General features: G+C 38.8%; 1 protein-coding gene across 4 annotated transcripts in view; it reads left to right on the top strand.

The window, feature by feature from the left end:
- The window catches only part of PPP2R3A (protein phosphatase 2 regulatory subunit B''alpha), a 199,353-nt gene that overhangs the window by 80,375 nt on the left and 93,715 nt on the right, over window positions 1-25,263 (top strand). For all 4 annotated transcript variants that reach the window (XR_014300574.1, XM_082690862.1, XM_082690861.1 and 1 more), the window contains 3 exons: window positions 3,941-4,207; window positions 11,593-11,696; window positions 18,556-18,658. Coding sequence is in view for 3 of the 4 variants with exons in the window: in XM_082690862.1 (XP_082546988.1) it covers window positions 3,941-4,207; window positions 11,593-11,696; window positions 18,556-18,658 (474 nt within the window). In the remaining variant the exon portion in view is untranslated. The remainder of the gene's footprint in view (window positions 1-3,940; window positions 4,208-11,592; window positions 11,697-18,555; window positions 18,659-25,263) is intronic.

Raw genomic sequence — 25,263 nt, 5'->3', positions numbered from 1 at the left:
ATAAAACCACCCAGTGAACTAACTTACAAATAATTTTACAGCTCACTTGATATTAGATCAAGGAATTAATCTGTGTCCTCTATTCAGCTATTTGCAGAAAGCTATTTGTAGAGAGATTCCAACAGGTTTAAAAATAGACCTTCTGGACCTGAAGTACAGTACTTACATTTTTGTCTTGTAGAGAGGGAATCCAGTTTTAGAGACAATAATTACACCTCAACAAGTATCGTACAATTTCAAATTTAATAGAAGTATCTTTGAGAAACCAGAATTTTTGTGTTAAAATTCTTCTTTGCCCTTTGAATCAATAGACTATGTTTGTATTAACATATATACATCTGTAATGAATTGTTTTTAAAGTATCAGTCCTGGTAATCTTCTTTTGAAGGAACAACTAATTATATGTAGAGAGAATTGTGTGGATGTGATATAATGTATGTAGGTAACAAAGGAGTACAGTTAATTTCTGGGTTGTAAAAGAAATGTCCTCTCTCAGCAAGCTGTGATACTGAGTCACTTCTGCCTGTGATGACAACTTTGCAGAATTCATGCTTCCTTGCGTATTCTGTAGGGCCAGTATTTTACCAATTTGCCTTACCTTGAATACAGTATGAATCAAGGGTCATACAAATGATGGCCACCCAGAATTTGGCAAGAAACCATAGTTTCATAATTATTATGACCTAGAGTAATTTCAGATTGAGTGAACCATATGAAATTGCTTATTTTTAAAAACAGGTCAAAAATGGTCAAATACTGAAAATGCTACCGTGACATAATAGTATAAGGATACTAAATGATACGATGTTTTTAGACCAAAACTGAAATGGAGAATTGAGATACTTTCCCCAGCTAGTTCTATTTTAATGCTGTTTCTAAATTTGAATTTTTATTCAAAAATTTTTTATTCAAAAAAAAAAAGTTTTTTTCAAAATGAGTGCCAAACCTGCTGGTAAATCTTCCAAATTTTATAAAACTGTGTTATTCTGTAGTATTTATAAAGGGCTAGTTTTATGAAGCTACTTTAAATTACATGTCTTCTATTGAATTCAGTGAAAAGTAAATTGATAACACATAAAAGTACAAAATAAATGCATTCTTTTTCTTTTCCCTTTTAAATATTAACATCAATTTTGTTAAATATCAGATTAACCAAAGAGTTAAAAAAATACTTCCCTATCAGTGAATTGCTTGATGTTAACAAGTACACTAAGGAAAGCAGAGTGGCTTATATCATTGAATACCCATTTAAATAAAAACTTTGACAGATAGCCAGGGTTTGTTCTCAATTTTTACTTGTTTCTGTTGAAGCAAACATGTAGATTTAACATAGAAGGCCTTGCCCTAAAGCTTTTTCACTAGTGCATATTCACTAGACTATTGGATTTCATCCCCACTGGCACCAGTGTTCTTAATCCTATGGTTATAACTCCCTGGATGTCACACCACAGAAAACATTTGGGGAAACAAAAAAAGAATTTTTGTGACTGTATACTTGTAGTTACAGACCTGTTTCAGCACAGAATAATAAAAAGGGGATGACACTGGCGCTTCTGGGTGGCTCAGTGGGTTAAAGCCTCTGCCTTTGGCTCAGGTCATGATCAGGGTTCTGGGATCAAGCCCTACATGGGGCTCTCTGCTCCGCAGGGAGCCTGCTTCCTCCTCTTTTCTGCCTGCCTCTCTGCCTGCTTGTGATCTCTGTCAAATAAATAAAATCTTAAAAAAAAAAGGGGGATGACACTAATATAAATGACCTATAAATGACCTATATAAATGACATATAAACATAAAGCCCCTGAAGAATTATATGTCTTCTTGTAGAAGTTTAGGAACAGTTTCTACTGTTATGACTCATGGGACATTGTAATAATATTTACAGTTTAGCATTAAAACAGAGAGAAATGTTTATGTACAGATTATCAATTTGTTAAGTCAAAAGTGGTTTGTAAACTTTAACTTGTTTTACAAATGTAAATGATCATTTCTCATTGCATCTGAAGGACCATGCCAAAGTATGCTTAACCTTTTGAGAACCTCACCATGTGGCCTTGTGGCTCATTTTCTTAAATAAGGACTTATCTGTGCCTAGCACTGTTCTGAATCTTTTACCTGTATTAATTACATCCTATAATTTCCTTTAATCTTCACAAAAACCTTCAAGAAGTAGGAGTTATAATCTATTTTATTACTGAATTCTAAAATGTTAAGTAACTTCCCTGAGGTCACAGAACTCATCACTGTGAGAGAGCTCATCACATCAGAGCCATCACTGTTTCTTTTTTTTTTTTTTTTAAGATTTTATTTATTTATTTATTTGATAGAGATCACAAGTAGACAGAGAGGCAGGCAGAGAGAGAGAGAGGGAAGCAGGTTCCCCGCTGAGCAGAGAGCCCGATGCAGGACTCAATCCCAGGATCCTGGGATCATAACCTGAGCCAAAGGCAGCGGCTTAACGAGCCACCCAGACACCCCCATCACTGTTTTCTTTTAAGTTTTTCATATTTCATTAGCCTCACTTCTCTCTGTGCAGTGTTTTCCTTGTCTGTTATTTTATAGGGGTGATATCTTGATAGTGCAGCAAAATTTTGGCATGACCAACTGACCTTATATCCCCAGTAGTATTAATATATGAGCAGACTCGACTCTACTGTATTAGTGTCAGATATTAACCTGAAAAATGGGTCATGCGTGACAAGAGAAGATTAAGTCATATTCATCACATATTTATGTGAATGAAGCTTATCTTCCTGTAGTACTCATGCTTTTCAAGGGTAGCCAAGATTTTTTTCCTGAGTTTAAAGGTCTGTTATGAGTCCATATGTCAAAAGGAAATATGATATTCAGATCTACCACTCAGAGATAAATCATTGTTAAGACTTTAGGAATGGCATTAGTATAATTTAAAGAAAATGAACATTTGAGTAATATTATATGTTCATGGTGGTCAACAGTCATGTCACACTCTCATACTTCATGAAGTATTTTATGAAGTGGCCATGCCCATGACCCTTGATAGATAATTTGATCAAAATTAAGAGAAGAAATTAAAACTCTGACAATCTTCATGGAATTCTTTTTGCTTATTCTGCAGGAATCTCAAAACTAAATTTAGTCTTCATTGGTAAAGTAGTCTTCTACCTGAATGTTAGTGTACCTCTCTTCCCCTTTCCCTAAATTATAGATAATCTTAATGTCTTCATTGTCCACCACCCCCCGCCCCACCCTTATACTGTCCTTCCTTATGTCTCTTTATGGCATACCACATCAAATCCTTTTTGGAAAAAGGAATGATATAAAATGTAAATGAATTAAACTCTGAAGGGAGTTTGGCTGTGTTGAAACTAATAACCACAATCCTTGCTTATTACTGGCGTGTACCAAAAATGAGAGAAATGTGTATCATAGAAAAAAATGGCATGCCCCCCGGGGCAAGTAAATCAACCTGGTGAAAAACATTCCAAAACTAAACCTCTTTAATTTTCTTAACAAAGACTTTCTCTGCATCAGGGACTGATGGTGATTTTACCTAGACAAAGTCAAACTAGAGAGAAGAAGGTGAAAGGAGCCCCCCTAATATATTTTAGATTTATGCATTTAAAAAGAACTTATTCTATGCGCCTGTTGAAGTAGAGGTAGAAATGTGCAGAAAGATGAACAGTCTTTGAAAAGAATTTACTAATCTAATTCCAACAAAGAATACACCTGAAGATACAAAATACACTGTCGGATTTTTAAAGCGTAAATCTATGTAAACTCTGGTATTGACAGATAATTAATGTATTTACTTTCTATGGATAAGCATTCCCTAGAAGCAAACTTAGCCTGTAGAGTAGAGTGAGCTCTTGATCTCCACTGTCTTTATTCTTATTACTGGCCAGGACTTTCAAGAAATATATGCTGTTTAGAATTTTTGTGTCTCATAATCACATTTTCCTTCCAGATTCAAAATAAACCAGAAAAGAAACCTGGAACACCTCTTCAACCTACAGCCACCTTTCCAAGTAGTCCCCAACCTCTCTCCGTTGCTCCTCATGTGAATAATGTTGTGAATGCACCATTGTCCATAAACATTCCACAGTTCTACTTTCCTGAAGGACTCCCTGATGCCTGCAGTAACCATGAACAGACTCTAAGCAAAATTGAAACTGCTTTCATGGATATTGAAGATCAGAAAGCGGACATCTATGAAATGGGAAAAATTGCAAAGGTAATGTATCTACTAACTGATGTATTATCTCTCTTTCTCTAACAGTCCCAATTTCTCTCTCTCCACTGCCTCTTTGCTCTCTGTTTTTAAGCATGGCTTAGTTTTTTCCCTTGTTGAAAAAATTTATTTGATCCTGATATACCATCTGTGGTCCCATTTCATGGAACTCATAAGTTTGAATAAAACCTTAGTGTTTTCCCTCTTTATCCTCCCATTTAATATAGGAATTTCATCCATGACATCATCAACACATAAATTCATTCTCTGCTTGAATGCTTTCAGTGTCAGGAAGCTCACTATCTTGCCAAGCAACCTGTTCCATTATTAAATAGCCTCACTTGTTAGAAAAATTTCCCTTGTATTGAATATGAATGTCTTTTTTTGTTGTCACCCTTTGATCATAACTCAGCCCTGAAGCCAGACAGGGAACCATTGGGCCAGCTCAACACCAATTCTACTCTAAAAAAATGGATTTGCTGCTAGGAACCAAGTCTTTGATACCTTCCAATATACCCAACTGCTTCTAATTTAAGATCTTAGCCTTTCATGCCAGGACTACTGAATATCCTTAGTAACTGGATGCTACATCTCCAGTCTCCTCCTAGAATAATTAATACTGAGCATGAGCATCACATTATATTTGATCATGGCATTCCCTAGCTCACCATCTGTAGCAGCACTTCGCTTTGTTTTGTTGGGTTTTATTTTCATGCGTATAAACTGAAGAGTCAGATCATATCAGGATTTAGCAGTGGTTCAGGCTGTGCTTCAAGAGGCAGAGGGGTTTAATAGACTAGGGGTTGCATGTGGGCAAGTAGCAGACTAAGTGGAAGCACCTGAGACCCCATGTGCACTTTCACAGTTCCCCTGCTTTCAGGAATAATATTTTTTTAATATTTTATTTATTTGCCAGAGAGAGCACAAGCAGGGGGAACAGCAGGCAGAGAAGGCAGAAGGAGAAGCAGGCTCCTCGCTGAACAGAGAGCCCAATGCAGGGCTTGATCCCAGGACCATGGGATCATGACCTGAGCCGAAGGTAGATGTTTAACTCACTGAGCCACCCAGGCTCCCCTCAGGGATAAGATTTTAAAGTTTGGATACTACTGATCTTGAGGACAAAATCCAAACCACTATTCCCTGCCTAAGCCTGACCTATTTGCCCTCCCATAGGATTGCCTCTGCATTTGAGCTCTCCCAGTTCTCCCCTCCAAAATGGGCTTCCACTCCTGCCAACCCCCACTTCACTCATCCTTTAAGACTTGCCTTCCATCATGTCTTTGGAGAAGTCCCTAAATCCCCACTCCAGTCACGTCCTGCCCTCTTCTCTACCTACATCCAGAACATTTGTTACTGTTGGAGGTTTGGGGGGGTTGTTTTATATTCTTCTCTTTAATCAAATTATTGAGCACATTGTGTTAAGCAAAATACCACACTTAGAAAAAGTAAAGCAGGGAGACTGGATGGCTCAGTCATCAAGTGTCTGCCTTCAGCTCAGGTATGATCCTGGGGTCTTGGGATCAAGCCCCACCTCAGGCTCCCTGCTCAGTGGGGAGCATGCTTCCCCCACTCCCACCCCCCTGCTTGTGTTCCTTCTCTCACTGCCTCTCTCTCTGTCAAATGAATAAATAAAACCTTTATTAAAAAAAAAAGTAGTGGCGCCTCAGTGGCTCAGTGGGTTAAAGCCTCTGCCTTTGGCTCAGGTCATTATCCCAGGGTCCTAGGATCAAGCCCTACATTGGGCTCTTGGTTCAACAGGGAACCTTCTTCCCTTCCTCTCTCTCTGCCTCTCTGCCTACTTGTGATCTCTGTCTGTAAAATAAATAAAAACTTAAAAAAAAAAAAAGTAAAGCAGATAGATTCTTTTTGATGGCTGAGTAGTATTCTATCGTCTGTGTGGGGGTGTGTGTTTATATACATACCACATCTTCTTTACGCATTTATCTTTATGCATTTATCTATGCATGAACATCTGGGCTTTTCCCTTATTTTGGCTACTGTGGACATTGCTGCTATAAACATTGGGGTACATGTGCCCCTTCGGATCACTGTATTTGTATCTTTGAGGTAAATACCCAGTAGTGCAATTGTTGGGTCTTAGGGTCTATTTTCAACCTTTTGAGAAACCTCCATATTGTTTTCCAGAGTGGCTGCACCAGCTTACATTCCCACCAACAGTGTAAGAGGGTTCCCCTTTCTCCACATCTTCACCAATATCTGACATTTCCTGACTTGTTTATTTTAGCCATTCTGACTGGTGTGAGATGGTATCTCATGGTGGTTTTGATTTGTATTTCCCTGATGCCAAGTGATATGGAGCACTTTTTCATGTGTCTGTTGGCCATTTAGATGTCTTCTTTGTAGAAATGTCTGTTCATGTCTTCTGCCCATTTTTTGGTTGGGTTATTTGTTCTTTGGGTGTGGAGTTTGATAAATTCTTTATAGATTTTGGATGCTAGCTCTTTATCTGATATGTCATTTGCAGGTACCTTCTCCCATTCTGTGGGTTTCTTTTGGTTTTGTTGACTGTTCCCTTTGCTGTGCAAAAGTTTTTTGTCTTGATGAAGTCCCAGTAGTTCATTTGTAAATTGGATTGATTTTAGGAGAAACAAAAGGAATTCTTTTTTTATTCCCACTTTCTTCACCCCCCATCTTAGAACTTGCTTGTTGAACCCTTAGATATTTCTGATGAAAAGTAAACTCTCATTGCAGAAATGACAGCTCACCTATTACCTATTTTAGACTAAAGGAAACTGAAGTTCTATGAGTACTTAACCTGAATTCATGAACTAGCACATGTCAGGAGGCTAGTCCTCTAACTCCTGGCATTGTGCTGTTTCTACCATATGTTATCTCCCCTGAGCATATGCTAATATACCGTTAGCTAACTTCCAATCAGTATCCACCCAAATAAATTACAGGTTCTTTCAGGGCATTGGTATTTTCTTACCCAAAACTTTGAGAAATTGACAACTGTATGAGCCACGATGGTAAATTATCTGAATGAGGTGGTACTATGAATCTAAATCCAAGAGACAGAATTTAGTAAGGCTGAAGGAAATCTGCATTTAGAGATAACATGTTAACTGCATAAATGCCAAACAAGGTTATTTCTAACATGCCAACAGTGTGGGTAAGAGAAACAGGCAGTTTCATGGATTGCTTCAGGCAGGCAGACAAGGAGAAACTGTCCAATTAAGGGACATAATAGTTCCTGGTGCTGTGGTGGGCACACCACAAATGGAGAGCGGATCCAAGTGAGACCCACACCTGTTGTGTCTGGAATCCAAGTCCTGTAGATCAGCTTTCCTCCTCTGAATATTCCCTGCTTAGCTGAGGATCCTGTTCTCCTCTGCCTTTCCACAGCCTTGTCTCTGCCCTTCTGTTGTGGTCCTTCTGCCCTTGTCTCATTGTAGCCCTACCCTGCTCCATGGTTTAGGGGTCCTCTAGCATTCAACAGATTTATGTCATCATCTCTTGCATTTATCTAATCCCCATTTAACCCAGCTTTTACTTGGCTATGGCTATCTATTAAAACCCACTAAGCATCCTGTTTTCAGTTCTCTTTTCCTGTGTGCATCGGTCTTCTCTGCCAAAAGGTGAACTCTATGCCCATAGCATTTGCACTGCATGTGCTTGTATTCTCATGACAAGTTGGGTGTAGGTAGAGGAGAAGAAAGACAGCCTTTAAGGGACAATGAAGGGAGAGGTAGAGCAATAAATGAACCCGTCTCAGAATTCTTGTAGTCTATAAAGCTGTTGGGGAGGCCAGCTTGAGTCTGCAGTCTACTCTTAGTGCAGGCTACAGTTGAGTGTAGCTGTAGAGACTGGGTACAAAGAAAACTCTGTGTTTATGAAATCTGCATCTATTGCTGAAGTTTACCTAATCCATTTTTTACCTCAAACAGCCCTGGAGACATTAATACCCATTTCTGATTAAATTCTCAGTGTGTAATGTGTACTTTTTCCCACAGCTTTAAGTGATAGGGAGAAGAAATTAATACAGAGAATGAATCTAAGAGAGAGAAAAGCAGAATAGGAACATACACTGAGGAACACTAAGAAAAGCATTTGTCGGGGCGACTGGGTGGCTAAGTGGGTTAAGGCCTCTGCCTTTGGTCGTGGTCGTGGTACCTGGGTCCTGGGATCAAGCCCCGTGTCAGGCTCTCTGCTCAGTGGGGAGCCGGCTTGCCCTTCTCTCTCTGCCTGCCTTTCTGCCTGCTTGTGATCTCTGTCTGTCAAATAAATAAATAACATCTTAAAAAAAAAAAGAAAGAAAGAAAAGCATTGGTCTTTGAAATCAGAAGACTCACGATGGAGTTTTAACCGCTAGCAGAAAGTTGAGAAGAAGAGGGAAAGTGTCTTCAGAACTTAAGAGATCATCAGCTTCTCTCTTTTGGCTGAGGTAGCACTGCCTTGACCTATCTATCATGCCTGTGTCCTGTAAGGCAGCTTCTCTGTACCTTTATTTCTTCATCTGTAGAATGGGCTGAAAATACCTGCCCTCTTCTGCATGGGGATTGTGTGGTAATCAAATGAAATATCAGGCATAAGACATTTTATTTTTTTATTTTTTATTTTTTTAAAGATTTTATTTATTTATTTGACAGACAGAGATCACAAGTAGGCAGAGAGGCAGGCAGAGAGAGAGAGGAGGAAGCAGGCTCCCTGCCAAGCAGAGAGCCCGATGTGGGGCTGAATCCCAGGACCCTGGGATCATGACCTGAGCCGAAGGCAGAGGCTTTAACCCACTGAGCCACCCAGGCGCCCCAGGCATAAGACATTTTAAATGTTAAAGAACATTGCAGGTATTGGATAATCGTCTCCTCCTCCTCTGTGACTCATTAGATTGCCTTGCTTTCAATTCTTAATGTTGTTGGGCCATCCTTAGGTCAAATTATAGTTGTTAGATTTTCCTTGCTCCAGCAATTTTGATTGCCATAGACTGACTTTTCTTCCTCTGAGTTTCCTAAACCCATTTTCTTGTCTTGTAAAAAAAAGTCTTGACACTGGCTTTTTCTCTCCTCTGTTATTAAAGTCTCTATTCTATTGCTCTCAGGTTAATATCATTTACTTTTTTAGGTTCTTATTGATCTTCTGATACCCTTTTTCTTAATTCTTTGGTTTTAAGCAGATACAACCACCAGCTGTATATTTTTTTTAAATAGCTACAGTGTAATGTCTACATTGCATTTTTTTCCTTTGGCATTTTCTCCAAGAGCTAATAACCCTCATGCTGCCTGCCTAACACGTGGCTATTTACGGTACCCCACTATGAGAAATCTTAAATTCCACCCTGTTTGCCTAAGATGATTTAGTGGCCCGGCAGGACTAGCTATTATTTCTGCCCAGTACTTACCTCCTTCTGCTCGAATCTCACCGTCCATATCCTCATCTCCAGTGTGAATCCAGTCTGTTTTAATTTTTTTAAAGATTTATTTATTTTCAGAGAGAGATTGTGAAGGGGAGGGGTAGAGGGGGAGAGAGAGACAGTCTTAAGCATACTCCACCCTGAGCTCAGAGCCTGGTGCAGGGCTCAATCTCACTACCCTGAGATCACAACCTGAGCGAAAAGCAAGAGTTGGATGCTTAACTGACTGTGCCCCCCAGGCGCCACCCAATCTATTTTAAAACCTATCCATTCTATAACTTATCTCTTAGGATTTTGCCTTTGAGTCATAATAAATGTATGTGTCAATCTCTCACCAACTTTTACTACTCCTTAGGAACTTGTATGTATGCATTTTAACAGTTTTCTGGAGAAAAAGACTATAATCCAAGGGAATGAAAGTTATATAAACACTCAGTCCCTGGTAGTGTTTTAGCTAAGGCATGGTGACCACTTCCCAAGGTTGAGCTGGAAGATTCCTGAGTCTTCCAATTCAGAAAAATCCATGAGTAACTATACTGGTGGGAATTTCAAGCACTTTGGCAAGCCAGTTCCAATCTCTCCCTGTACTTACTTTCTCTGTTTGGGGCTCTGCACTCCCACCTCTACAATATAGACTATTGTTTTAAGCTTTCTTAGCAGTTGCCAATTGCCTGTCACATCTAACTAAGAGCATTTTCTTGGCAGACTACCATTCTGCATGAAAGGGAAGATTGGGATTGGAAAGTGGAGTTGACAGTTTACCACCCAAAGTATACTAATTGTGAGCTTTGTACTTAGGCAATCATAATTTACACAATAAACAAAATCCATTTGGTTGCTAAGCAACACCTTTCCCTCATTCTTGACCTCAGTGGAGGTATTTGACCTCTGGACTTAAGAAATCTTAAATTCCACCCTGTTTGCCTAAGATGATTTAGTGGCCCGGCAGGACTAGCTATTATTTCTGCCCAGTACTTACCTCCTTCTGCTCGAATCTCACCGTCCATATCCTCATCTCCAGTGTGAATCCAGCAGCCTTTGGCTGTTCTCTCAGCATAACTCAGATTCATAATCTCAGACCAGGTAGTCCTCATGCTTCTGTGGGATTCCCCATGCACTGAGCCCTCACACCAGGAGCAGGGTCACCAGAACCTAGTATAGATTCACATCCAGTCAGTCTCCAAAGGAAAAGCTTCCCTTTGTAGGATCCTGTGTCTATACCTTTTATGACAAGATATAATTCCTTCAAAGGTTCCAAATTTGGGAATATGTTTTACATGCATGTACAAAATTGGGAACATTTGGAGACTTTCTCTACTATTAGATACTGTTATTACTCGAAAGAATTTTTCCCTCTAGGGAGAAAGCAGGTAAATTTGGTAAGAACTTTTTCTTGTGAGAGTATAATCAATTGAAAAAGAGTTTTTTATTAAAGGAAAAAAATACCTTTTAGAGTATTGTAGTTGTATATTGTAGTTTTATAATCATTCCCAGTTCCTCCTAAGGCTTTTATAATATGTAGCCATTTGTGGTAGTTTCTAATATATAAATAAATGATTAGCATTTTGATTTTTATCTCTAACCTTATATCTGCATTGTAACCATTTAGGTTGATAGCTATTTTCTTAAACAGTCTAGGCTTTTACAGTTCTCCCTGACCCTGGAGCTTAATAACATAATAATCAAAGAAGAGATGGGTGGGAGAGTGTACTAACACCAAGTGACCAACCAAGTGGTAGGAAGGGAGACTGGTTGCTTTAACTATCAGGAAAGGAAAAGACACATCACGTAAATGAACTTGGAGAAAAGGTAAATGGATTTCCCTTTCCTTCATTGTTGTCCCTCTTTCTCTCTGAATCTACCATGGCTTATATATCTGCCTCTGCCCCAGTTTTGCGCCTTCAGGGGCCCTCTGTCCACTGTGGCACGAAGGGTAAAAGCCACAAGGGCCCATTGTTTGGCTCTGTCACCTTTTCACTGCCCCTTGACTTACACTGTATTTGTGTTTTATTTGCAGCTCTGTGGCTGTCCTCTCTATTGGAAAGCCCCCATGTTTAGGGCTGCCGGGGGAGAGAGGACAGGATTTGTATCAGCACAGTCATTCATTGCCTTGTGGAGAAAGTAAGTATATGAGAAAGTAAGTAGGTATATGAGGAAAGTCACTACGGGGCGAGGCAAAGAATTGTCTGGCTTTCACAATGTGCTTTATTAAGGTCACTTATTTTACTCATTTATTAATTTCCTTTATCCTTTATTTGAATAAGTAAAATTCAGGGATTCACAAACTGTTTATAACCACACAGAAATTTTTTCCATGGTCTTTATCTTACAAGTCTAATCAGTAAAAGAGATCTTCAAAGATGCCTTTCTAATAACTCTTTGAAAGTTTCTTAGTTTGCTTGTTAAATTTGGGTCTTAGGATTTGACTTGGTAACAGTGACATAAAAGTAAAGACTCTCCTTTAAGGGGAGCAGACCACCTGTGTCATGTGAGAAATACAGCTTTCATCCTCATGATCCACATTAAAATATATCTAGTTGATTTATCAAAAGTAACTGAATTCTAGTAGATTTTAATCATCACTCTTTGAAACTCCAGTTAAGAAACAAATAAATATATCCTGACAAGGTTCCCCCCCTTTTTTTAATTCCAGTATAATTACCTACAGTGTTATATTAGTTTCATGTGTACAATATAGTGATTCAGCAATTCTACACATTACTCAGTGCTTATCATAAGTATACTCCTTTTTTTTTTTTAAGATTTATTTATTTATTTATTCGAGAGAGTGAGAGAGAGCATGAGCAGGGGATGTGGGGGCAAGGGGCAGAGGGAGAGGGAAAAACAGACTTCCAGCTAAGCAGGAAACTGACTTTGAGCTCCATTCCAGGACCATGGGATTATGACCTGAGCCGAATGTAGCCGCTTCACCACTTAAACAACTGAGCCACATGGGCACCCCCATAAGTATATCTTAATCCCCTTTACCTATTTTACCTCTGATGAGTTTTTTGAACTACTTCTTTTCTTTTTTCTCCCTTTCTTCTTTATAAGTGATTTCTTGATAATACTTATACATTGTAAGAGAATGTCACAGCTTGCCCTCCTACCTCTGTCAACTGACCAGCCTTTTTTACATGTGTTCTCCTCACCTTTTTTGGGCTAACTACCCTTCCTAGTAAACTGTTGGGAAATGCTCTTCACCTGTTATCATCATTGTCATCATCATTATTATTTAAAATCAACATATAACAGTAGACTTCAGCATACTTGCTACCTAAAAGCCCTTAGTAGTAGGATACCTGGGTGACTCAGTCAGTTAAGCGTTTGTCTTCGGCTCAGGTCATGATCCCATGGTCTGGGATTGAGTCCTGCATTGGGCTCCCTGCTCAGCAGGGAGCCTGCTTCTCCTGCCCGCAGCTCCCCCTGCTTATGCTCATTCCCTCTCTCACTCTTGCTCTCTGACAAATAAATAAAATCTTTAAAAATAAATAAATAAAAGCCTTTAGTAGTATAATGCTTGAGAATGTAGTTGGTGATTAATAAATTTGTTCTTATTTTTTAAAATCTGTCAGCAAGTTGAGTTCACCAAATTCTTCTTGCATTATATTAGAACTACAGTGATCAGAGTATATAGAACTTTTACCAGTTCATGATGCACCAAAGCTAAAAGTTAAAATGCTTCACGTTTACCAGGTAAATTTTAGTGATTTTGTTACAAGTTCTAAGTTGTAAGTTCTAAGTTGTAGTATTAAGTTATCTGAATACCAAGAACTGAAAGGACTCTAGGAGAATCATTCCTCTTACACCATCTAGATGATACTTCAAAGTCAGTGCTGTGATCACCATTCCACCTCTTCTATAGCAAATAGAAAACTGCTGGTTAAAATCTAAGAAATGCCTTTTTAAAAATGTGTGTAAATAAGTAGTCATAAAAGTAAGGGAATTCTTTAGAGGCTAGAAATAATGTAAACACTAACTAATAGGAATGAACCAGCAGAAGAACTGACATTTGCCCTTAGGGTATTTATCACTGGTATTTCTGATAGCCTAGAACCTACAGGAAGAAAATAGAGCCTAGGGCCTGAACAGAAGTCATTTGGGATTCCCTCTCCTTTTCCCACCCATAAAGTCAAGACTTCAGTTGAGTGGTCCAATTATCTATTATTAATTATTACTGTTATTTTAAATTACCATGTAAAAGTAGCAGAATTTGAGAACTTGAAATGTATACATGTTCTAACTTTTATTCCACTAGCTTCTTTAACCCCAGTAAGTGTCAGGCCATGAAAAGGCCTTAGCTCGAGAATGAACCAGGGGAAGAAACAATAGAGATACAGCACAGCTCTTGTCAGAGGTGTCTTTAGCCATTGAGATCAGAATTATTGGTCATCTAACAGGCTTGAAAGCAGCAAGAAGTGAGTTAGAATTCTCAACAATTGTTTAAGAGAAAACTTTGAACAAGCTGGGAGATTGAAAAAAAGAAAGTAGTCTTGTTCTATAAGGGATTAAACCCAGAAAGAAGACTGTAACTACTTATATTTTAACTTATTTTGAATATTCTAGGACCCTACATTTGTGAGCCTGAGGCTGACTATAGCAAAGGAAAACTGTTAATCAACTTGATGTACCTGCAGCTAAATGGCATAATATTAGAATAACAGGCTGGGGAGGGGGGTGTCTTTAGTCCGTAAGTCACTGACTTAGGGTGGACATTTGCTTTGCTGGGTAGAGCAGCAGCAGCCACCACAACAGCTGTGTTGTGTGTTATTGAGATGGATCATCTTAATTTAATCTCTCGGGAAAAGATATTTCTGCAAAAGGCGAAAGGGGAAAAAAGACATGAAGCACAAGTCTTCATTTTAGGTAACTACAGGAAACTGCTTATGAAGTCATATAGCATGGGCAACTGTCCCTGTCTTTTTTCTCATTTGGAAAAAATTTCTATGAATAGTTAAGTGTGTATGTTATCTATATTGAAGCTTTAGCTTATGGCCCCATACTAAAATGGTTGGAGCGCCCTCTCGTGGGAGCTCCTTTCTATGCTCTTGAGATGTCTTTTTTAGTTTAGTTTAATTTTTATTTCAATTCCAGTTAGTTAACAGACACTGTAATATTAGTTTCAGGTATACAACATAGTGATTCAACACTTCCATATGATGGCCTGTGCTCATCAAAACAAGTACACTCCTTAATCGCCATCACCCATTTCACCCAACTTCCACCCAGCTCCCCTCTGGTAACCATCAGTTTGTTCTCTATAGTTAAGAGTCTGTTTCTTGGTTTTTAAAATGCCTTTCAAAAGCAAGGGTGCTTTATGGGGCACCTGGGTGGCTCAATTGGTTAAATGTCTGCCTTCCGCTTAGGTCATAATCTCAGGGTCCTGGGATCGAGTCCCACATTAGGCTCCCTATTCAGCAAGGAGCCTGCTTTTCCCTCTCCCTGTGTCTGCTGCTCCCCCTGCTTGTACTCTCTCTCCCTCTCTCTCTCTCTCTGTCTGTGTCAAATAAGCGAATGAAATCTTCAAAAAATAATAAATTAAAAAATAAAATAAAAGTAAGGGTGCTTTAAAGTAGACCCTAGTATGGCTATTTGGGGAGACAAAGCAACTCATAGGCATGATGGTTTGAGTTATCATATTGACCTTGAAGAAGATAGTGTTATTTTTGCAATTTTTAAATAAATTTTAAACTTTACATAAAATGACTTGGGCACAAGTATAGTACATTAAATTTTCAAATATGAAAAATGACCGGCAGATGAACACAGAATTAAACATATTGGTATATACATACACAAACTGACTTGCTCCAATAATAGGCTCTATGTAATCTTGAAAAGTAAAGTCAAAGGTAAAAGTCACCAAATAACAAGAAATAATTTCCCTGTTATCCCAGTGCTCATGGGGTGGAGGCTCCCTAGCCCTCTCCCTAATCGTTTGAAGACAAACCTCTTAGGCTCTTATTCCCCTGCCCCTGCTCTCCCTCATTCCCCTGCCCCATTGCCTGTTTCCTGTCTACACTCTGACATCTATTTTCTTGCAGTCTGGATATTTGGGGGGGGGGGGGTAAGACATAGGTCCACAGCCTTTTTGAGTTCCTAGATTACCAGCTTTGTGGCAGAACTCCTCTCAAACAGTAATATTTCCCAGCTTTTTTATGCTTTATTTTCTCTTGTATTTTAATGTTAGCATTTCATTTGTCTATTGACAAAACAATATTTTGTTTTAAGAGCTTTGGAAGATAACAGTTTAGAATAGCTATGTTTACCTTCTTCAGCTTTCACAGCTTTTATTTTTCTCCTTTTCTCTTCCATATAGAGTTCACCAGCCACTATCATTGGCTGAAAATCATAATTCACCTTTTCTTTCTTTCTTAATGCTTCTGATAGGAAAGAGCTATTCTTGATTTGCCTTTTTCTTCTGAGTATCTCTCATCTGTGCCATCCTTTCTTTATAAAAGTGCTCCTTTCCAAAAATCCCCACTGTTTTATTCTGATCATTTTCCAGCACTTATTACATACTAATCTTTTTTTGAAATGTATATGTATTTAATTCTAGAGGCCTTGAGTATGTTAAAGAATGATAAGGAGAATTAATACACAAATTATACTGTAGCTTTAATAATCACAAATGAAGTCAGTTTAAGTATATATATGTTAAATAACAAACATTTTTTGAGAATCCTCTGTATGAAAGCCACTGTGCTGGGTGCTAAGGAAGAAAAGACCTATTTATAACTGTGTCTGCCCTTTAGGTGCCAGAAAAACAAAAGAAAACTAACAGTACAGTGGTATATATAATATACATAAATTAAACAGTACAAAGATCAGTAAAGAATATAGTTCTGAGATAAGGCTTTTTGAAGAAGTGGATTTATTAGGGAGACGGTGGTATTCTAAGAGAGCAGAATCGCATGAGAAATGGCAGAGAGGCAAGAATGTACATGACTTACTCAGAGAAGAGTAGATCAGGCCAGCTGCCTGGAATGGAAGTTTCCTTTTGCAAAATGGTAAGATAGGTAGGTAGGCAGGCTCCCACCTAATTACAGAAGGCCTCAAATGTTCAACTTAGGCATTTAGGCTTACTCATATAAGTGGTAGAGAGCTAGTGAACATTTTTGAAAAGGGAAATTGTATAATCAAAAGATGTATTGTAATGAATTGTCTATGTTTTAAGGTTGGATGAACACTGAACTCTATTTTGACCCTTTTCCCTTCTGTCAGTGTCAGCATGAAGTAGTAAGATCCCGGACTTAAAGGTACACTAGAAATAGAAAAGAGTGAATGGGTTCAATAAAACATTTTGAGGAAATATTCCTAAGGACTCATATATTCCAGTCTTGTATTCCAAGCACTTAGAGATCCAAGCTAGAAACCTGGGAGTCATCATGGACTTTTCCCTTCCTTTTACTCCTCCACACCCATCAATTACCATGTCCTTTCCATTTCATCCCTTTCTCTTCATCTCCCACTGCCACTATCTGTGCTTAGGTTAGTTGGATTCTTGCTTGATATTTCTGAAAAGCACATATGGTCTTGTCACTGTCCAAGTTAAAATTTTTCTGTGGAGTAGGCTAAAGTCCAGGCTCCCTGACCTACCATAAAAGGACTTCCAGTATCCAATCCTACATGCTCACGTCCCCTTTTCTTACCATCACCGCATTTGTAAGTACCAAAATATTCCATGCACTCTCACACCAGGGATTTGTCCATGCAACCCTCTCGACTCACAGCACCCTTCTTTCCTGCTTCCCCTTTTTGGGAATCTCACTGACCTCCTGTGGCCTTCAGTGACACCCATGCTTATTTCTGTCGTGGCTGTCACATAGTAGTATCATCTTATTAGTGTAGCACTCTCGCTAGACTGTAAGCTCCAGACATAGTATGTGGCACACAATTAGCTTTCAATACATGAGTAAAGAAAAAAATCAAGAAAATGTGGAGACTAATGGGATGTGGAGAAAATAAGGAAGAGAAATAGGTTTAAAATGACTCAAAATTTCAAACGCAGATAACTCGGGATGGTACCACCTTTAACAAAAATCCATGTCCATGAAAAGGACTGACTTTGAAAGGAAGATTTTAAATTTGGTTTTGACCATAAGAGACTCTTAATCTCATAAAACAAACTGAGGGTTGCTGGGGGGGGGGGGGTAGGAAGAGGTTGGTGGGTTATGGACATTGGGGAGGGTATGTGCTATGGTGGGTGATGTGAAGTGTGTAAACCTGGTGATTCATAGACCTGTACCCCTGGGGCTAACAATACATTATATGTTTATAAAAAATAAAAAAAAAATATTTTAAAATAATTTTGGTTTCAATATTTTGACTTTGCTACACTTGATGTTAGCCAAAAGGCCAAGAAGCAATTAGCCAAAAGGCCAAGAAGCAATCGCTATTTTGACTTTATCAGAGTATAGTTACTAAGTGGAAATGTCCAGTAATTAGCTGGACATGAGGAATTCTTAAAGCTTAAAGACTTAAAAGAGCATTCATTCTTTTTTTTTCAGCCTGGTCCTTCAAAATCTAATTTCAAAAGCCCCCTATCTGGTTGGCCTTGAATATGTCTGCCAACCCGGACAGACAGACGTTTTTGCTTTATGTGGTTCATAGTAGTCCAGCTGATGAATTCTCTCCTGGCTAGCTGGTGGGTAGCTCTGGAGTTCTGGGTCTGGATGTCCTGTGCCAAACCTGAATAGGCATTCTCCCTCAAGTGTATTTTTACCTGAATTCAGTTGACTCTGTGGTATCAGCCCCAGAAGCATTTTACAAAAATAATAAGCCATTTTGTTAAGCTTTTACGAAGGTGTCCCTTTGACAAAATTAAGAGCATGGAAAAATTCCCTTTTTAAAAAATCACTGAAAAGAGAGAACCTGATTCTGGATCTAAATGGCCTTCCGGTGAGGCTGAAATTATCAACTATTGATATTGTAGATATTTTTCACAGTAGCCACCTTCCTAAGCAATTGTCTCTTATAGGTTGCTGAATGACCATCATGATGATGCCTCCAAGTTTATCTGTCTTCTAGCAAAGCCCAGCTCCAACTCTCTAGAGCAGGAGGATTTTATCCCTTTACTTCAGGTAATTTTCATTTCCTTCTAAGAATGGGTTTTATTGGGCACCTGGGTGGCTCAGTGGGTTAAGCCGCTGCCTTCGGCTCAGGTCATGATCTCAGGATCCTGGGATCGAGTCCCATATCGGGCTCTCTGCTCAGCAGGGAGCCTGCTTCCTCCTCTCTCTCTCTCTCTGCCTGCCTCTCTGCCTACTTGTGATCTCTCTCTGTCAAATAAATAAATAAAATCTTTAAAAAAAAAAAAAAAAAGAATGGGTTTTATTTTTAGAGTTTCAGAGGTTTTTAAAATTTTTTCGACTGTAAGATACATCAATCAAGATATACAAATCTAGGGTCAGATTTCTAGCATAGTCGTTTTCAAGGTCGTTTTAGGAACAAAATCATTTTGTTTAATGAAAATTAACACAGAAATCATAAAACAGGGCTAGTCCCACTGAAGCAGAAGAGGGGGCACTACTCAGTCATTCATTCTTTTTATGGCTGAATAATATTCCTTTGTTTATATATACCATCTCTTTTTTATCCATTCATCTATTCATGGACACTGGGGCTGCTTCCATAATTTGGCTATTGTAAATAATGCTGCATATACCTTTTTGAATTAGTGTTTTTGTTTTCTTTGGGTAAATACCTAGCAGTGGAATTACTGGATCCTATGGTAGTTCTGTTTTTAACTTTTTGAGGAACCTCCATACTGTTTTCCACAGTGGCTGCACCAGTTTGCATTCCCACCAATAGGGCATGAAGGTTCCCTTTTCTCTGCATCCTCACCAACATTTGTTATTGCTTATCTTTTTTATTTTAGCCATTCTGACAGGTGTGAGACCGTATCTCACTTAGGTTTTACTAGCATTTCCCTGATGATTGATGATGTTGAACATCTTTTCATGTGTCTTTTGGCCATCTGTATGTCCCTTTGGTGAAATGTCTGTTTGAAAACATTAGATTTTAATAACAGTTCTCTATCCACCCTTTACCTTTACCCTCAATCCATTCTGGCCCTGCTCTGACTCCTACAAACTGCATCTTTTGGGTCCCCATCCCTGGCTAGCTTCTGGCTGAGTCTGGACAGTATATTTTTTCCCTAATCCACTTCAGCACAGCAACTATATCTGTATACTACAGCTTCTGAGGGATGGCCTCTTCTCCATAGTTTGAGTGCCTACCTACCTCACTCCCATAATGCTATTCCCTGCCTTGTACCTCTTTCTCTAGAGATTGTAAGAGTATCCTTCTCTTGCTTGTTCTTGGTGCTCACTATTCCCTTGTGTTTTCCCTTCACCCGCTCATGACATAGTCCCTTCATGAATGGTTCAGATGGGTAAATTCTTTTTCCTCTGGGGACCCTACTCCTGACTGAGTTTTATTAGAAGCTTTAATAAAATCACAGACAGGAATATAAATTAAATCCATATCAAAAGAATTACAGGGGCACCTGGGTGGCTCAGAGGGTTGGGCCTCTGCCTTTGGTTCAGGTCATGATCTCAGGATCCTGGGATCGAGCCCCACATCGGGCTCTCTGCTCAGCAGAGAAGATAGCCTGCTTCCTCCACCTCTCTCTCTCTGCCTGCCTCTCTGCCTACTTGTGGATCTCTCTCTCTGTGTGTCAAATAAGTAAATAAAATCTTTAATTAAAAAAAATTTAAAAAAAGAATTGCAAACAATAACAAAACTAGAATTATGAGTCAGTAAACATTTATACTTCCTTTATATAGGAGGAATTTTATTTTTCTTTAACAAGTAGATTTATGGAGTCATCAAGTAAAAGCTGACAGACTGAATAGATACATTCTCCTCCCATTCTGTACCAAAATCCTCTAAAGTGAAAATATAGAAATTTAAAGGGAATTAACACATGAATGGAATGGTAGAGAAGAATGGAAAAAAAATTAATGTCAAGTGATTACCAATTTCTGAAAGCCAGAAAGTAGAAACAGACTAAGGAAACCACAGCCCAGAATGAGGGGCTATGTATGGACTACAGTAGAGAAATGAGATACTCTTCTCTATTCTCTTAGCAGGATCCTAGAGCAGCTGTAAAGTTAGTGTTGGCAGTTCTAATGGGAAGTATTAGAAATGAGGATTCTTTGACGTTTGGTATATAAAACAATGGAAACAGTTGACTTCCTACTTAATTCCCAAAAGTAAAGTGCATACTGGCATTTACTCACAAGCCTAAACAAAGTAACAAAAAATAAAGCATGCTAAGACAAATTCCAGTAGAGAAATATCCTAGATAGTACCTGACTAGTAGTCCTCGGAACTATCAAGGTCATCAGAAAAAAGGAAAGTTTAAATTGGTAGAGCCAAAAGGAACCTAAGGAGATGTGACAGCTAAATGGAATATGAGGTCCTGGGTAGAATCCTGGAACAGAGAAAAGATATTAGGCAAAAACTAAGTTAATAAAGTATGGTCTCTCATAATAGTAATAATAATAATAATATGTCAGTATTTATTTATTAACTATAACAGATGCTAATGTAATGTAGGGTATATAGGAACTCTATACAGTCTTACCAATTTTTCTTTAAAAATTGTTCTAAAAAATGGGCGCCTGGGTGGCTCAGTTGGTTGGACGACTGCCTTCAGCTCAGGTCATGATCCTGGAGTCCTGGGATCGAGTCCCGCATCAGGCTCCCAGCTCCATGGGGAGTCTGCTTCTCCCTCTGACCTTCTCCTTGCTCATGTTCTCTCTCACTGTCTCTCTCTCAAATAAATAAATAAAAAATAAAATCTTTAAAAAAAAATTGTTCTAAAAATTAAGTCTTTGTAAATAATAATTATTATATTCAGATGGATTATATAAAATAAGAATAGAATATTATGAAAACAGAAAGCTAATACCAGAAAGAGCTGTTAGAATTTTAAAATGTAGGGGAGTCCTGGGTGGCTTAGTTGTTGGTTAAGCATCCTACTCTTGATCTCCAGGATTGTGAGTTTAAGTCCCACATTGAGCTCCACACCTAGTGTGGAGCCTACTTTTAAAAAATTTTTTAAATGTAAGTACCAAAATCTGAAATTTTTTCATAAGTCCTGGAAACTAAAGTTTAGGACATCTCACAGGAAGGGAGAGAAAAGCCAGAGAGGGAGAAGGAGGGAAGGAGGAAACAGAGAACTAATTCAAGAATTTCGACAACTAATGAGTCTAGAGAAGAAAGGAGGGAGAGAAGGAAATCATCACAGAAATAATACAGAACGGGGAGAATTCAAGAGACTGGGATGATAAGATGGGTACAAAGAGCTAGAACCTGGTAGGATTCTTTGGGATCCCTGTTTCCTTCCTTGGGAACATGCCTGTATAACCAGCATATAGTAAAAAATATAATTTGAGGGGTGCCTGGGTGGCTCAGTTGGTTAAGGTTCTATCTTCCGCTCAGGTCATAACCTTGAGGTCCTGGGATCAAGCCCTACATCAGGCTCCCTGCTCAGCAGGGAGTATGCTTCTCCCTCTCCCCTGCCCCTGCTCATACACTCACACTCTCTCCCAAATAAATAAATAAAGTCTCTTTAAAAAAATAGAATTTAACATTCCTACATCAGACTCTCCTGCTCCCTCCAGTCCTGCCCACAGAATTAAAAAAATAATATAGAATACAGGTCTTTTGATTGAAAGTACAATGAGTAAAAGAAAGAAACATACACAAACATGTTATCAAAAAAATTTTAGAAAAATGCTGATGAAAACAAGATACTAAAAGCTTCCACAGAGAAAAACCAGGTCCCTTTAATAAGAACAAAAATTGGAGTGATATTGGATTCTCATTAGTAACTCTAGGAGTTAGGGATTTGAAATCAGATTTCCTGTATCCTGCCAAGCTATTAGTCAGATATGAGATTAGAATAAAGGCATTTAAAGGCTCAGAAAGTTTATCTCCCTATTTTCTAAAGAATTACTTGAATAGATATTGTATCCAATTAAGTAAACCAAGGGGCACCTTGGTGGCACAGTAGGCTAATGCCTGACTCTTGGTTTAGGCTCACATCATGATCTCAAGGTTGTGGGATTGAGCCCCAAATCAGACTCAATGCTCAGCATGGAGTCTGCTTGGGATTCTTTCTCCTGTCTCCCTCTGCCCCTTCCCCACACATGCATGCTCGTGCACCTTCTCTCTCCATCTCTCCTTCTTGCTCTCTAAAATAAATAAATCTTCCCAAAAAATTAAGTAAACCAAGAAAGAGGAACACATAAAATCCATGGAACAGTGGATTCAATCCAGAGAATCAGTGAAGGGAAGACCTCAAGTGGCAACAGAAGGGCAGCCAGTCTGGAATAGAAAAGGCGATGGATTTCTCTGGGAAGAAGTTCTCCATAAAGGGGAAGAGGGAGGGATGAAACTATTCTATGCAGTACTATCATATTTGGAAACAGGGAAACTGGAAGGTATGCTTGTAGCACAGCATTCTCTATATAAACAAGTTTTAAAAAAGCAATTCAAAACTCCAAGAAAATTGAAAAAAATAAACCTGTATAAAACAGTCACGATCTAGGGGCACCTGGGTGGCTCAGTGGGTTAAAGCCTCTGCCTTCAGCTCAGGTCATGATCCCAGGGTCCTGGGTTCAAGCCCCACATCAGGCTCTCTGCTCAGCAGGGAGCCTGCTTCTTCCTTTCTCTCTGCCTGCCTCTCTGACTATTTGTGATCTCTGTTTATCAAATAAATAAATAAAATCTTTAAAAGAAAAGTCATGATCTAAAGCTGGAAGCAAACTGAAATATGGCATGATTACAATTGATGGAGAGAAAGAAAAAAAAGCCCAGTTAACTTCAGTTCTTCTTTGAATGCCCAAGGGACATGATGTTGGACCAATAAGAAAGTAGGAACTTTCTCCAGGAATGGAAGCACTGGCAAGATCCATTTTTCTTGCCCTCCTGCCTAGCTGGCCCAGTATAGTTGGTGCCAATCCTGACACTCTCCATCATCCATGCTAGCACCACTCACCCCATTCCGGTGTTGCCTTGCAAACCTGCCCCAGCAAACCAAAATGGTTCCCACTGTGCCACACCCGGTAGGCACCCTAGGCTAGGCCTACTGCCCACATCCAAAGCAGTTTCTACTACACCACACCTAATGGGTAGCCTTAAACCTGGACACTTACTTTCCAAAAACTACTCCTATATAGGGGCCCACAGCAGTGGTGACCCAGCCACAAAAGGAGGGAACATACAACCTACAAGCAGTCCCCCCTGGAGAGCCTGGTTCTGGTGATTAAGGGAGATTTCACTTCCAGGCCCCAGAGGATGCTTTCTACATAAGGCCACTCCTTCATGACCAGATGTAGCCATTTACCTAAAACTTAGAAACAAATAGAGTGAGACAAAATGAGGAGCTAGGAATGAAGGAATAAGACAGAAAAGAACCTCAGAAAAAGAACCAGAACAATCTAACTAATAGGGAGTTCAAAATAATGGTCATAAAAATGCTTACTGAGCTATAGAGAAGAAATGAATGAAGACAATGGAAACTTCAACAGGAGATAGAAAATGTTAAAAAGAACCAATCAGCTGAAGAGCAATAAATGAAAAACACACGAGAGGGAATCAGCAACTTTAGAGGATGCAGAAGAATAGATCGATCATCTGCAAAACAGGGTAGTGGAAATCATTCAAGCTAAACAGCAGAATGAAAAATTGTAAATGAGTATAGCTTAAGGGAGCTCTTAGATAACATCAGCCATACCAGCATTTGCATTAGAGGGGTCCTAGAAGGATAAGAAGGAGAAAGTAGCAGAAAACATAGTTGAAGAAATAATAACTGAATGCTGCTTTAACCTGGGGGAGAAAACAGACATCTAGGTCCAGAAACCACAGAGATGAGGTCCACACAAGTCACATAATAATTAAAGTGTCAAAAATTAGAGATAAAGAGAATCGGGAAAAGCTGCTAGTTACCTACAAGGGAACACCCATAACACTATGAGCTGATTTTTCTGCAAAAATTTTGCAGGCCAGAAGTGAGTGGCATGATATATTTTAAGTGCTACAAGAAAAGAAAAGAAAAAAGCACACAACCAAGAGTACTTTACCTAGCAAGGATATTTCAGAATTGAAGGAGAGAGAAAGTTTCCCAGACAAGTAAAAGTTGACGAAGTTTATCATTACTAAACCAGCCTTACAAGAATTATTCAAAAGACCTCTTGGAGTGGGGGCTGGGGGGAGAGAGGAGAATGCCATAACTGGAAGAAAATTATGAAAGAAAAAACCTCACTGGTAAAAGTAAACATACAGTAACCACTTACAAAGCTACCACTTACAAAGCAACCACTTAACAAAGCAAGCACTTACAAAGCTAGTATGAAGGCTAAAAGACAAGTAGTAAAATCAGCTATATATACAATGATTAGTTAAGTGATACACAAAATAAAAAGTTGTAAAATTACAACATCAAATACATTTAAAACATGGGGGTGGATAGACTAAAATGTAGTGCTTTTAGAATGTGTTAGGACTTAAGACCATAAACTTGAAAGTTATCCAATAACAAGGGAAGATAGCAAGACAAGAAGAACAAAGAATTACAACAACAACAACAACAACAACAAAACTGAAAACAGTTAATAGAATGGCAGTAAGTAGGGGTGCCTGAGTGGGTTAGTTGGTTAAAAGAGCCCAATGC

Source organism: Mustela nivalis, assembly GCF_964662115.1.
Source record: "Mustela nivalis genome assembly, chromosome: 1".
In the NCBI taxonomy this organism is placed as follows: domain Eukaryota; kingdom Metazoa; phylum Chordata; class Mammalia; order Carnivora; family Mustelidae; genus Mustela; species Mustela nivalis.
This window is presented reverse-complemented; position numbering and strand designations above follow the sequence as displayed.